Here is a 15,875-nt window from a genome sequence, read left to right as displayed (position 1 = left end):
AGCACCTGCTTGGCAGTCAAAATTCTGAATCTTCTGAAGGCTGCATTCAATTCTGCTATCTCCATAACAATTATTATTTATTCTAATGTATTTTAAATAACTCAGTCTTTTGCAATGTGGTTTTGCACAAGTTCAAATCACAAGTAATTGGAGATTGTGCAGCTTTGAAAACAAATGTTTTAAAACTACATATTGACAATATTTAAGACCATCTTATAATTGCAAACTAGATGTAAAAGTTGTACTTTATTTGGCAACCTCTCAAGCTATTAATAAATCAATAATAAGTATCTCTGAAGATGAATGATTGAATTGCTGATACTAAAAGTCCGTTATAAGGGAAAAGCAGAGTGATAGCGCCACCTGCTGGACACAATTGCTCTGTGCTCATGATGTTGTTTTTGTTGGTTCTTATTAACTGAGCATTTGTATTAATTATTATTAATCCTGATATAATGTGGTTTGTAAACATAGTGATGATGGCCGTTACAATTACCCAAAGCAAAAAGTCGCACTATAAAAAGGATGTTTTTTTCAATCCAAGCCCAAGCCTTCAGTTATTTACATTATTTAAGGGGAAAGCAGCAAATCTTTACATTTGCCATGATATAACCGTTATTTTACATAAATAATGACATCAAAAATCAATAAAGGGTGACACATTTATCTTAATCACTTAATGATTAACTGACTACACTACTATTTCACTTATTGTCTTTTGACTGTATCTGTAAAGTTAATGACACACGCACACCTGTATGTTTTTTTTCATTTTTGTTGTTGCAGAAGAAATAGGGAGATGTTTTTTTTCTCTCTTCTTTTTATTGATGCTGAAACAATTACACACCTCACATTATGAATTATGAGTCACAGCATGCAAATCATGTCGTCTGCACTGTACCGTGTGATAGGGCGGAGAAGCTGCCTGCACACAGCTTGAAGAAAAAATGTTACATTCACAGAGAAGCCGATGGTGATTATTTTAAGGCTGAAGGTGGTGACAGGCAGCCGACGCCTTAAATATTCCCACATCGCATTGCTCCACCTCGAATTAACGCAGTTTGTCAGCGTGAAGCCGTGCGTAAAAAGAAACTGCGTGCAGCGGAGAGGAGGCGTTTACAGGCATTTTCACATAAATCACTCTGATCATTGCAAACGAAGCAGTCGGTGTTCCTGCACAGAGGGTCCGTGTATCAGCGTTGTTGTTGTGTCTGTTGAGGATACATTTAAGCGATTTTATTGTTATTGTTATTAATATTATTGGGGAGCAAGCTGCTTCCATCGGCTGCAGAGCAAACAGAGGTAAGAGACACCCAGAAAAAAACTGTAACACAACACCATTCAACACTGGTTTAATACACACACACACACACACACACACACACACACACACACACACACACACACACACACACACACACACACACACACACACACACACACACACACACACGAATCTGAAACGTCGATAACTGAGCTGAATTACGCGTCTGTTTCCTCGCGTGAAATGCACATTTGAATCTCCTACAGGGCAGGGCAGTCTTTCCAGTAATGTTTTTTTCTTTATCCGCAACTGCTGCATTCAAATGTCTTTGTGTCTATATTTTCTTTAGCTGTCTTTAGCCATTTAGGTTGCATTTTGTGAATTGTTTAACATTTCCAGCAGCATGTTCTGTGCCCCTCGACAAACTGTAAGCTTTCTGATGGTTTAGCATTTCTTATATTAAGCTAAGCATAATATTAACACAATGTTCCCTTATCATGCATAAATTGGCACCTGCACCTAAATTATACCTAATTAATATTATTAATGCTATGTTGTCTGGACTACTTACATCAGTTTCTAAACTGACTATGAATATATTACCTTTTATGCTGTTAAATGTTGATAATAGTAACACAATGTTCCAATATTATCCCATAACATTCTCATTGTGGCTCTCTCGAAGGAGGTGAGTCTCTGTTTTGCCTCATGAAGATTTATTTATCTGCTGTAGTAGTCTATATTGTTACCTCCCTATGAAAAATGCACAACATATTTTATAATGGCTCCAAAAGCGAGTTAATCCTATAGACCCCCATATAAAACCTGCTTACTTAAAGGAAACAAAAACAGTGTTGGTCTCTCTAGATAATTCAACCACATATTGCAACTACACTGTAGAAAAGACTCCAAAGTTGTGTTGATGTTCAGTATTTTCAGTTGTTGGGTGTAAATGACGAGGGGAGGAGGGGCTAGCTCACGTGTTTTGTGTGACGTGGCACTAGGTCAGACGGTGGCCATTACAAGTAGTTGCGGGAAGGTTTTGTTGTGTTAGTGTGCGTAAATGACGGTGAGTGTTGTCCACAGTACTGTTTATGTTGTTCTGTAGTTCATGTGGACGAATGTTTGTGAGGTTACGTGTGAGATATTTATAGTTTACCGCTAAGTTTTAGACCTATTGTTTCGCTAACCCGATTACCGGAAGTAGCATGTCTGTGGCGTTTCAGAATAAGAGCATCGGCTGCCTCTATGTTTATTGTTTAAGTATGTATAGTTAACTTTGCATTCAGGTATTGTGTTCATTTCTTTGTAGGAAGACCACACATATACAAACATCCAAACCATTAAAGGACATAATAAAGAAGGTCAAGTATCATCTCAGCTCCTCATTTCTGGACAGTGGACCTTTGGCCTTAAGTGGTGTTCTGGCCGACACACGGGGGTGAACCTAGTGATAAACTAGAGAACTACTTACTTAGAACTACTACTTACCTCAGAGATGGAACTGCTGAGTATGAGGCCTATATACTCCCCTGTCTCCAGCGCTGCACACCAGACATTCGCAGCAGGATGATAGAGCCGAGCTAGAGCATATTCGTCAGGAAAGGCTTCTACTTCAGCAGACACAGCGACGTATGTCATCAGATCTAGAAGAACTCAGAGCACTGCGAGCAGAAATGAGACAGTTAGTGGATACGGTCCGTAACCTACAAACTCCATCACTACCTAACAACAAGTCAGACCTAACAGTGATGCAGCCCCCACCACCCTTTGTAGGTGAACCTGATCGTGAGGATGAGGATGATTGGCCTGCACCACCACCATCACCTGATCCAGTAAGTTGAGAGCTGCTACCTGGTGAGTATTCCATACCTCATCACCTCAACGCGAGTCTAAATGAGCTTCCACCAAAGGAAGAAGTAGTTCCAGCTCCAGTTAATCAGCGGTTTGTGGGTCAGCAACAAGTACATCACTCAGCAATAGGTGCCCTTCCTGCTTAGTGGCCAAGGGAGAGCCATGTGGATTATCCACCTCCCTGGTACCTGTCGGCTCAGCCGTCACCACGACCACCCAGTTTTTCTCCAACTGAGCCCAAGTACCAAGCAGTGTATGGTGGTCACAGGAGTGCGCCTAGCAGTAACCCAGTTCCTCTGCCGCAGCCTCCTTCACATAGGTCATGGACATAGCCACTGCCCTCCAGACCCGCCCTCATACCAGAGCCAGGTTATCATGGGCCACGCCCAACAATCCGCAACTTCTCAAGCCGGGACCCAAGTGAGTTTGCAAGGCTCAAGATCTACTTGGAGAACCTCTTACCGCCAGTTGCAACAGAGATGTTCAAGTATCAGGTGTTGGTGCAACTAGAAGAAGCCAGGTTAATAGCAGACGCTTACCTGAACTTTCCTACACCCTTCTCAGACACTATGGCTGCCCTTAACGATAAGTTTGGTCAACCCCATCAGATAGCGCTGAAGTGCATTGCTGCTGTAATGGACTCTCCGGATATTAAGCAGGGAGATGTTGCTGCATTTGAGAAGTTTGCTCTTCAGATCCAGTCATTAGTGGGAATGCTGAGAACCATAGGGTCTGAGGGAGAAGTGGAACTACAGTGTGGTTCACATGTAGCCCGTCTGCTGAGTAAGCTACCACCTGAACAGAGAGCAGATTTTCGCCGCTGTATGTTCCGTCAGGGCTCAAAGACTCACAACCTTACAGATCTCTCAGAGTGATTGAAATACGAGTCCTGGTGCCAGGACTCAGAAGGACAGTCGACCATGGAGGGATCGAAGGAGTCATCATCCAGACCTGAGGGACGGCAGGGCAAGCACCACACCACTGTGCTCCATGGTGCCAAGGACACTCGCATTAAACCAGAGGCTCATGTTCCAGGTAACTCATTCAAAGGGAACAAGAGAAAGCCATACTGTCCGTACTGTAATAATGAGGACCACTACCTCAGTCAATGTACAGCAGTAACCAAGCTGACTAAAGATCAGCTGACAGATAAGAATAAGATAAGGATATGGACAAAAAATAATAAGCGGTGTTGGTGCTGTGCACGGCCGCACCAGGCAGCTCAGTGCAACTTAAAGAAGACATGCAGCCTCTGTCAAGGGAAACATCTCCAGGTGCTGCATGATGTGAGCTCAAGGCCACCTAAAGCAGCCTCAGCATTAACCTCGGAGAATCATAGCATGAGGCCCACAACTGAGGTATTGTATTCAAGTGTGACCCTGGAATACCAGTAGAGGAAGGGTCGTGAAACGTAGTACATTCCTCACCACTTGGTAAGCCATAATGGCAAGAACAGACATGTGTTCAACTGCTCCTTTCAGTATCGAGGGCAAAACTTCAATGACTATCTGTTGCCTGGGCCTACCTTAGGAGCATCACTCCTTGGAGTCCTGCTACGCTTCCGAGAGTATGCAGTAGCAATCAGTGGAGACATCAAGGGCATGTTCCACCAGGTCTGCCTCCCAGAAGATTGAGCCCTGCTCAGATTTGTTTAGCGTGACAGCAGTCAAGAGTCACCTGCTGTATACGAGTGGCAAGTGTTGCCCTTTGGAATGATGTGTAGCCCCTGCTGTGCTACGTTTGCTTTAGAGCACCACGTCACAGACCATAGTCAGTCAGATGAAGAGGTGAGGAGCTCAGTCGAGAAATGCTTTTATGTAGACAACTGCCTACAGAGCGTCCCCATCATTTCTGAGGCGAGGCACCTGGTCGACAAGTTACGAGCCATCCTAGCTTCTGCAGGTTTCGAGCTGCGTCAATGGGCCAGTAATGAACCACAGGTCATCAGTCACCTACCAGAAGAGAGTCGCTCTACTAGTGTTGAGCTATGGCTGGCTCAGAACAACACAGATGCCCCAGAATCCACTCTAGGGCTGAGCTGGCTCTTCCAAAGGGATGTTCTGGGCTACAAGCATCGTCCTGTCGATCATGGGGAGATCACAATGCGCAACATCTACAAAGTGCTGGCAAGTCAGTATGACCCTTTAGGGTTCATCTTACCCTACACAACCAGGGCAGAAATACTCGTCAGGCACCTCTGGGATAAACATCGTGGATGGGATGACCCTCTGCTACCTCAAGAGTTTCTACAGCAGTGGAAAGTCTGGGAGGAAGAACTACAGTTCCTGCCTCAGGTCAGCCTGCCCCGGCCATACCTACCTAAGCAAGTGGACATCTCTGCTCTACAGAGAGAGGTACACATATTCTGCGACGCCTCTGAAGAAGCTTACGGCTCGGTGGCGTACCTTCGAACCACTGACAGACATGGTGTGTACCATTTCTGATGGCCCACTCGAGAGTCACTCCTAAGCGGTTCCACTTCATGCCCAGACTGGAACTCTGTGCAGCACTCACTGGTGCACAGCTGTCGCCGGTGCTGCTAAGGGAACTTACCATCAATGTTGACCAGATCATCTTGTGGTCTGATTCCACAACAGTGTTAACATGGTTGAAGTCCGAGTCCTGCCGATTCAAGGTCTTTGTCGGCACCCGCGTGGCTGAGATACAGGAGCTGACTGACAGGCACACCTGGAGGTATGTTGATACCGCGAGGAACCCAGCAGACGATGTGATACGGGGTAAGAAGCTTAAGGAGCTCATAGAGATAAACAGATGGAACCAGGGACCTCCCTTCCTCCTGCTGAGTCCAGACTTGTGGCCAGATGATCCAGCTGTCCACCAAACAGAAAATGCCTCAGAGCTTCGCAAGTCTACATTCTGTGGGCTCGCCGTAGTAGCATCGAGTCAGCCTTCTGCAGACCCAAGTTGTCCTAACTCCGGGAAGGAGTTGCTGGAAGAGACAGTGCGGGAGCTGCACGGGGCGGCTGGGTCTAACGACCCACCTACTGCTGAACACTTCTACCAGGCAGAGCGGTTGACCCTCCAAAGGGCTCAGAGGGATAGCTTCCAACAACAGTACAGCCTACTCAAAGCTGGTAAGCCGGTTCCTAGAAGCAGTCGACTCCTCACTCTGTCTCCGGAGTTAGATGAGAGTGGAGACTACGTCGAGCAGAGGACGTGGAGGTGACAGCACTCCATCCTATCATCCTAGACCCAGGTCATTGGATGACTAAACTTCTGATCCAAGACTTCGACAGCCGTCTACACCATCCCGGTCCAGAGTGGGTGTTCGCTGAGCTACGGAGCTCATTCTGGATCTTGAGAGGACGTGAGGCAGTTCGGCGCTACCAGCACACCTGTGCTGACTGTCAGCGATGGAGGGCCAGACCAGCAGTAACCAAGATGGCTGACCTTCCGGCAGCCCGTCTGCGCCTATTCAAGCCTCCCTTCTTTTCTACAGGGATGGACTGCTTTGGGCCTTTCGAGGTCAAGCTGGGAAGACGCTTGGAGAAGAGGTTGGGAATCATCTTCAAGTGCCTCACCAGCAGGGCTGTCCACTTGGACCTCCTTACCAGCATTAGTTCCAATGCCTTCCTGATGGCCATTCGACGGTTTATCGCCCGAAGAGGTATGCCTGCAGAGCTGTTTTCAGACCAGGGGACAAACTTCAAAGGAGGTGAGCGAGAACTAAGAGAGGCCTTCAAGGCAATGGCTCCCAACCTACAACAGATTCTTGCACCACAGAAGATTGCCTTCCACTTTAACCCCCCAGCAGCTCCCCATTTCGGTGGAGTGTGGGAGAGAGAGATACGCTCTGTTAGGAGCGCCCTGTATGTCACTGTCGGTGCTCAACCTGTCCCAGAAGAAGTGCTTAGCACTGTTTTCACTGAGGTGGAGGGGATCCTCAACAGTAAGCCCTTGGGTTATGTGTCTGCAGATGCCAGCGATCCCGATCCGGTGACTCCTAATGTTCTTCTGATGGGGCAGCCTGATGGTTCACTACCCCAGGTAGTCTATCCGGAGAGCGAGCTCATAAGCCGCTGTCGTTGGAAACACTCCCAAGTTCTGGCTGACCACTTCTGGGCTAGAGCGGCTCTACTTGCCAAGTCTGCAAGCTCGTCAGAAGTGGCAAGCTACACCTGTTGACATCACAGAGGACTGCGTGGTGATGATCGCTGATCCGCACCTTCCAAGGGCCCTATGGCCCATAGGGACAGTTGTCGAGACACATCCAAGCAGCGACGGACATATAAGGTCTGCCGACGTGAGCACTTTGTTGCCTTTATTGATGAGCAAATGTATTATTACATTTGGGGGCGGCTGTAGAAAAGGCTCCAAAGTTGTATTGATGTTCAGTATTTTCAGTTGTTGGGTGTAGATGATGAGGGGAGGAGGGGCTAGCTCACGTGTTTTGTGTGACGTGGCACTAGGTTAGACGGTGGCCATTACAAGTAGTTGCGGGAAGGTTTTGTTGTGTTAGTGTGCGTAAATGACGGTGAGTGTTGTCCACAGTACTGTTTATGTTGTGCCTTAATAATTATTATTAAGGTGTTAAGCTGTAGTTCATGTGGATGAATGTTTGTGAGTTTACGTGTGAGATATTTATAGTTTACCGCAAAGTTTTAGACCTATTGTTTCGCTAACCCGATTACCAGAAGTACCATGTCTGTGGCGTTTCAGAATAAGAGCATCGGCTGCCTCTATGTTTATTGTTTAAGTATGTATAGTTAACTTTGTATTCAGGTATTGTGTTCATTTCTTTGTAGGAAGACCACACATATACAAACATCCAAACCATTAAAGGACATAATAAAGAAGGTCAAGTATCATCTCAGCTCCTCATTTCTGGACACTGGACCTTTGGCCTTAAGTGGTGTTCTGGCCGACACACGGGGGTGAACCTAGTGATAAACTAGAGAACTAGTGCCAACACTGAGTTACCTTTAACTCTCCACTACATACACGGTGGATGATTTATATATATTCATTTGTATTTATTAGTATTATAATATTCATAGACTTAAAGTTATACTGTGTGAGTGACAGCTGGCTGCTTTCACACGTCGCTAAAAGTTAGCTGGCCCTCCTCATCTCCACCACCTTCTGGCCCTTTTTGGGAACCAACAGCTGGTCAAAGAGACACCTGTCCTCCTGAAAGTTATAATACATATTTATGTATAGAAGATATCAAAAAGTGCATTTTGCATAATAGGGGACCTTTAAGTATAATTGATTAAAGAGTGAGTGTATTTGAGTCTTTTATGAGTCTTAATGTTACTTGAAAATGACTCATAATTTGTTTTGTGTTAACAAAATATAACTATGAAGTAGCATTACATAAAAAACTCAAGAAAAGTACCTCAAATTTCTTGTTAAAGACACCCTATCATGCTTTTGGATGCCCTCTCCTGTAGTGTCCTGGATAGATTTTATGGTGTGCAAGGGTAAAACTAGATGGAGTAGCTTAGCTGAGCTAATAATGTCTCTTGCTGCCGCTGCGCCTGCTCAGAATAATTTGTAGTGTTAATGTCAATCTGGCTATTCGCTTTTCTCCATTTTAGTTGTTGCTTTGAAACTGTCAAAATGGTTATTTTGCCGATACTGTTGTGTCTTTTCCAGTCCCTTTCACTAGAACTATATGACCAAAAATTTCAGGAGTTGGATAAACATATCTCAAGGCACATTTGGCAGGGACGAAGCCCAAGATTCAAATATCAGAGTTTACTACTGCCAAAAAACAAAGGTGAGGTCGCACTCCCATGTTTAAAAAATAACTTTATTGCTGCTGAATTGAGAGCGTTAATATGTCGGTGCAATCCAAAGTACATAGATAGAAGAAGATTAAGAGTTGTATCAGAGGAATTTCCCATTCAAGTTGCAATTGGGGATAAAGTCTTGATGAATAAACTAAACAAACTGGGAAACCCATGGATCTGTATGTCACTTAAGTTGTGAAATAGAGTGGTAGTTCAAAATCACTTGAAGAGGCTGTAAGAGGTTAGGATGGGGTGCGTATGATCCATCGTTGTGCCTGGAAGATGGGATGCCGATCTTCAAACCAGAAAGTGATCTAAAAATGTATAGGGGTTTACAACAGACAATAGGTAACTTGCTATTTATACAATAAAATAAAAAAGTGAAATGGAAGTAAAATTAGTTCTGAAGGAAGAAGATTGGGAGAATTTGTGTTGTGAGGTCCAATGGAAAACATCAAGTTCAACTCAACGGGGAGAGTTTTGTTAGAAAAGTCTCATAAGTTTGTCATTACTCCAGCCCGAAAGAAACACTATACCAATTCCTCGTGTGTGGATACCTTGAGGCAAATCATTTTTCACACATTTTTCAATTACTTTTTTTTCCTATGCCACCCTAGTTTAAGATTCATTGAGGTGCACACCCATAACCTTGTTCGTATAAAGTGAATAAAAAGAGAATTTCAAAAATCTGGCTATTCAATTTCACAACCTGTAATGAGCTTCATTAATTGTGAATTTGTCATGTATGAAACAAACTATGTAGCTACTACTATGGATTTAGGTGTGGAGCTGTTGTTGAAGTTGACTTGCAAACCCAGTGCTAGCCTAGGCATAGTTCCTAGCTAACGATAACAAGTCAAAACTGTGGTTGTGGGTTCTATGCTCACCAACTACACCTAAAATTGTGTAGAAAGATTGACATGCCGAAATATGTTCAAGTGTCAAAGTGTCGAGGTATGCTTATAGTTACAAGCTGCAACATTACAGTTGCTTTCAGCTTTAGTTTGGCTAGCTTTTAGGCTTTCAGTTAGCTGAGTTGATAATAACTCCGGCAGTGGTATGCCTGCTCAGTCTCAGTTAACATTTCAACGTTATTGCCCTCCAAATGCATGTAAAACTTTAACTGAGTTTGACTAACTTGCTAACATAAGATAACCTTCAAAGATTCAAAATGAAAGATTTAATGTCATATGCGGAGTAACCAGACATAGAGAGTAGAAATAAAAAAAGTGCAAGATTATGATGCAAGACCAATGTGCAAGTAATGCAGAAGAAGTAAACTAAATACATGAAAAATCATATACAATCAGTGTTGGGCAAGTTACTTCCAAAATGTAATACAGTACATATTACTGTCTTTTTTTAAGTTCCATAACATTATAACTGTCTCTGAACTGTAATGCGTTACACTACTTTTGCATTACTTTTGAGTTACTTTCACCAAAATACCCACAAAAGTATGGCAAGGCATTTTAAATGCTAAATGTAGTTGATTGCAGCTGAAGGGCGATGTGTTGCGTAGCATAACAACTGTGTAGGCGCTTAAGGCTACTAACAACTTATGATAGGCGCATTGGAGGCTCATGGCCAATCCAATATGTATCCATCACCGTCACAAAATCACAAAAAGCAGACAAAAGATCAAAATCTGGTAAATTACAATAGAGATAATGTAAATATTTAAAAGGCCTATATATGAAACACAATACAGCTATAATGAAACCTCTAACATTATGAAGTGACAAGGTGTGCAATATATTTTTATTTTATTTTAATTATTTTATTTCTATCTGGCAGTACATGCTGAAATTTAAGAATATATGTAGATAATAAACTCATGCCCTGTTTAACTGGGCTGAATAATATTTGATACCGTAACATTACATTGCTGCTTGTTATTAATAACATGGTAGTGCAGCCTCAGCATGGCCCAGTAACCTACTGTACATGAATAATAATAATATTCCATTTTATTTAGAGCGCTTTTCTAAAAACTCTAAGACACTTTACAGAGGTAAAATTTATAAAAACACACTTAATATATTTAAAAAACGCCATTAATTTACAGTTTGAAAGCAGTTTTGAAAAGGTGAGTTTTGATTTGAGATTTAAACATTGTGAGGTCGGGGCAGTCACAGATGTTTTTGGGGAGTGAGTTCCAGAGGAAGGGGGCAGCGACAGAGAAGGCTCTGTCCCCCAGGTCCGGAGGTTTGTGAGAGGAGGTTTGCGTCTGACGAACGGAGGCTGCGGGAAGAAGTGTGTGGTGTTGGAGCAGGTCTATAGGTAGGAGGGGGCCTGATGATGGAGGGCTTTGTGGGTGAGGAGAGTGATCTTGATGTGGATGCGTTGTGGGACGGGGAGCCACTGAAGGTTCTGCAGGACAGGGGTGATGTGGTCACAGGAGCGGGTGTGGGTGAGGAGACGGGCGGCTGAGTTCAGGATGTACTGAAGTTATTGAGGAGTCTGGATGGTGTACCACAGAGGATGCTGCTGCTGTAGTCTAGTCTGGATAAGATGAAGGCATGGATCAGGGTTTTGGCAGCAAAGAAGGAGAGTGATGGGCGAAGACGGGATATATTTTTGAGATGGAAGGAAAACAGTTTTGGTGCTCGATATGGTTTTCAAAGGAGAGGTTGCTGTCGAAAATGACTCCAAGGTTGCAGATGTGAGGGGATGCAGTCAGCGTGGTATTGTCGATGGTGAGGGATAGGTTGTTATTGTTTTTGGTGAGGGATTTGAGACTGGTGATGACCATGTCAGATTTATCAAAGTTCAGTTTGAGGAAGTTGTTCTGCATCCAGGACTTTATGTCAGTGAGGCAGTTGGTGAGAGTTCAGATGGTTGAAGTGGTGATGGATTTAGTTGAGATGTAAAGTTGCACATCATCAGCGTAGCAGTGGAAGTGGAAGCCATGGCGGCGTATAATGTTACCGAGGGGAAGAATGTAGAGGATGCAGAGGAGAGGACCAAGCACCGAACCCTGGGGGACATCTTGGGGCAGCGGACCGGGGGAGAGGTGCAGTTGTTGATATTGCTGAATTGCTGTCGGTTTGTGAGGTAAGACTGTAGCCAGGAGAGTGCAGTACCATTGATATTGAGCGAGGTTTTGAGACGGGAGAGGACAGTGGTGTAGTTGATGGTGTCAAAAGCTGCAGTGAGGTCGAGGAGGATGAGGATGCTGAGGTGTCCAGAGTCTGAGGCGACTACAAGTTTGAGGCTTTTAGACAGAAGGGGGGATTGGAGATGGGCCGGAGTTGATCAGGATGTCTGGGTCGAGTCCTGGTTTTTTGAGGATGGGGGGGACAGCAACCAGTTTGAGTAATGGTGGGACAGAACCAGAGCTGAGGGAGGAGTTGATGATGTCTGAAATGAGTGGGAAAATGGCTAACAGACAGTTATTCACGAGATGGGAGGGGATGAGATCCATTATGCAGGTGGGAGTTTTCATGCCAGTCATGATATTGAAGAGCTCCGTGGGGGATACTGGGGAGAACTGAGACAGAGTCTGAGTAGTGAAGGGGGGAGAGTGGGGGGTTGAGGTGGAAGGGGCAGAGGAGGTGGTCAGGTTGCTGTAGATGTTGTTGATTTTTGAATGAAAAAATGAAAGAAAGGAGTTGCACTTGTTGGTTGTAAAGGATGTGGAGGTGGTGTCACTTAGTTTAGGGAGTTTGTTAATAGTGGAGAATAGTGCCTTTGGGTTGGAGGAGCTGAAGTGAATGAGTTGGGAGTAGTAGGTGGACTGGGCATTGTTGAGGGCAGTTTTGTATTCTTGCAGGTAGTCGGTGTATACTTGTTGATGTACTGTTAATCCGGTTTTCTTGCAGAGTCTTTCGAGTTGACGTTTTCAGGATTTCATTGTGTGAAGTTTAGGAGTGTACCAGGGTGCGGAGTGGGTGAATGTGACTGTTTTGGTTTTTGTGGGAGCCAGCTGGTTCAGAAAGGAGGAGAGTGTGTTGCTGTCAAAGTGCACAAAATCAGAAGGATTATCCAATGGCAGGGGGCAGGTGATAGTATTCTAGAAATGGCAGACGAGGTAACTTCAGGGGAGAGAGATTTTATGTTTCTGAAGCGTATTTGACGTTTTTCTTTGGGGGCAGGGACTGGGATGTACATTTCTATGGTGATTGTCAGATGATCAGAGATGTTGAGGTTGAGTTAGTCAGTTGCAATTCCAGGTTGTTGTCTGTGATGAATTCGTTAAGTATGAGGCTTTTATTGTTGAGTGAACGGGTGTTGAGCAAGGCCAGTTTCAGGTAACGTTTCTTTGTGATTGGTTGGGAGGACTAAGGGAGGAGACGCAGATTGGACTGATTCACATGGTGTTTGTTGTGATGACGTAACGCGGAAGTTTGTGTGCAACGGGATGACCACAGTGACGGGATGGAGTTTGGGGAAGGGAAGTTGTAGGTGAAGATTCGGCCAGAGCCTCTGTCGATGGGATCTGCAGAGTAATCCCGTTTCCAGCAGTGTGTCAATGTTATCAGGAGGCATGTGGTGATTGAAGTCGTGAAACTCAGCCTGCTGCACCCTTTCTTTCTTTATTTGTGTAGTTTTTCCAGTGATGTACTGAGCAGTGTTGCTGCAGTTATCTTGGAAAAGTAATCTGATTACTGATTACTCCTTTAAAAAGTAACTTAGTTACTTTACTGATTACTTGATTTTAAAATTAACTAAGTTAGATTACAAGTTACTTTATTAGTTACTTTCAGCAGCTGCCGACAACACCCCCACCGCCTCAACATAAAAATGAGTCCAACATACTGCCTGACAGACTTCCTCAACTCTCCCCCACTTTCTAGTTTGCACTGAAGTCCAGCTTTTGTTGTTTGGGTGGTGGGGGACCTCCTGCTTTAGTTGCAGCTCTCTGCTTTGCACCACCTGGTGGGACCTGCTCTGTAAGTCTGACTGTGCCGTGCTGCGACTCCAAATGTTTCTTCAAATTTGACGTAGTGTTTTTGAAGCTAGATAGCACTTTGTCTCCAGTACAGAGAGTACAACGAACCTTAATATTGTCATCTTTAGCTGACTCAAACTCAAAATAGTGACTGTATTTCCAGCTAGAAAACGCGCATCTCTCTCCTCCCTCCATTGTTGTTTACGTTTGTGTCTCTGCGCGTTATTACACGTGAGTTGTCCTCGTGCTGAAAACGTGACTTAATTGTTGCATTGACGTCACTGCCCGAGACGCAAGAAGAAAGCAAAAATATATCTTTTTACTAAGGAAAATGACAAAAATAGTAACGCACAGTGACTTGGATAAGTAATTTTTATCTGATTACTGATTTGGAAATACTAACGCGTTAGATTACTCGTTACTGAAAAAAAAGGTCAGATTAGACGACATCACTGGTACTGAGTGTTTGTCTTATATTTGAAATGTCAAAAGAGTGATGGAAAACATATTATTTGGAGTATTTCCATCTCACAAAACAATAGATTACATGACACGTCTTGTATAAAAAGCAGAAGCAAGCTGCACAAGACTTTATTCAAATTGAGCACAGAAAATGTGTCCAAACTTTTTAAAAAAACATTTAGCAATAGTCTATTTTCATCCAATTATCACACGATGGAACCGATACAAATCCAGAGATTATAAATAATCATCCACAGCTACAATCATCAATTCCTATGTATTCCCTGGAAATGTATTCCTCCCCCGGTGGCTGACAGAGACGATGAGTCTCCACTGGTTAGATGCAACCAGAAGGATCTTCAGCTCTGACTTATCAGCTCTTCCTATTCTTTCAGTCCCCTCCTCATACACTAACCCTTCACATCCATGGCTACCTGCCTGCAAGGTCGAATGCAGAAAGGCAGCTCTGGCTTTTTATTTGACTTGTCAGTTGAAGTCTAACAGGAAATATTTGTTTGCACTGTGTCTTTCTTTAACACGATGTGCCGTTTGTTAGCTTTGTGCTGAGTCATATTTGCTCATCAGGTGAAAACTTCTAAATTGTTAACTTTCCAGGACAAAAAGGAGCAGCTTGTTGCAGTTTTTGGCCTATCGGCATGTTTTGATTTTCTTTGTGGAGCATTTATTCGGAAGAGAAGAAAATTAAAACTTTTAAACTGTTAACTTCCTCTGACAAAAGTCGAAATATACCTGGTTTTACATTCAAAACAAACTTTAGTGGGTTTTTATAGCTTAAACTGATCGTATACCACTCTATCATTATTAAAATCGCATAATTGGAAATACCGTTTACAACCTTTTAAATACTGTATGTATAATTCCTGTTTTCCTTTATTTTATATAAAGAACAAGAAGAGTCAGGTTGAAGTAAATATATCTGGGTTTTGGAATGACAAAACAAAACAATTAGAAGACCGTTGACTTTGAGAAAAAATTGACATATTTGACTGATTTCTGACATGACTTTTAAACAATAGCTCTAGAAAATAGCAAGGTAGTGGGGAGGATGAAAAATGTTCTTTGAAAAGTGAGCTAGAGATGTAGTAGCGGCAATTTTGTCCTTGCTTTGAAAGATTTTTATAATGCTGATTGGGTTTGCTTCTCTTTTTTCAATCCAATCTCCCAGATGGCGAAGGCAGACCAGCGTTTTGGCCAGCGGGACGGCTCCGACCAGAACTTTGACTACATGTTCAAGCTGCTGATCATCGGCAACAGCAGCGTCGGGAAAACCTCATTCCTGTTCCGCTATGCCGATGACTCCTTCAGTAACTCTTTCGTCAGCACTGTGGGCATCGACTTCAAGGTGAAGACTGTATATCGCAACGACAAGAGGATCAAACTTCAGATCTGGGTGAGCATGGAAGGTATATGTTTGTCTCATGGTTGTCTGTTGTCTTTGCACAATTATTGGTCAGGTATAGTAGAAGATTGGGGTTTTGGTTAAAATAACTAGGTTACGTGACAAAAAAATTAAAAGTTTAAGTGGGATAGAGAATAATTAATATGTATTTTTTTGTAGGTAAAGCTACATACAGCTCATAACACTATATGAGAACAGCTTACATATAGTAACATATCATGGTAT

At 43.4% G+C, this 15,875-nt stretch overlaps 1 protein-coding gene across 1 annotated transcript in view; it reads left to right on the top strand.

Annotated features, from left to right (window-relative positions):
• Window positions 1-1,015: 1,015 nt before the first annotated feature.
• rab3b (RAB3B, member RAS oncogene family) overlaps window positions 1,016-15,875 on the top strand; it is a 105,119-nt gene continuing 90,259 nt past the window's right edge. The window contains exons 1-2 of the mRNA XM_063891777.1: window positions 1,016-1,302; window positions 15,417-15,641. Of these exons, the coding sequence (XP_063747847.1) occupies window positions 15,417-15,641 (225 nt within the window). The 5' untranslated portion in view covers window positions 1,016-1,302. The remainder of the gene's footprint in view (window positions 1,303-15,416; window positions 15,642-15,875) is intronic.

The sequence above is a fragment of the Eleginops maclovinus genome, chromosome 9 (genome assembly GCF_036324505.1).
Source record: "Eleginops maclovinus isolate JMC-PN-2008 ecotype Puerto Natales chromosome 9, JC_Emac_rtc_rv5, whole genome shotgun sequence".
Classification (NCBI taxonomy): Eukaryota; Metazoa; Chordata; class Actinopteri; order Perciformes; family Eleginopidae; genus Eleginops; species Eleginops maclovinus.
Note: the sequence above shows the minus strand (reverse complement) of the source record. Positions and strands in the feature narration are given on the sequence as shown.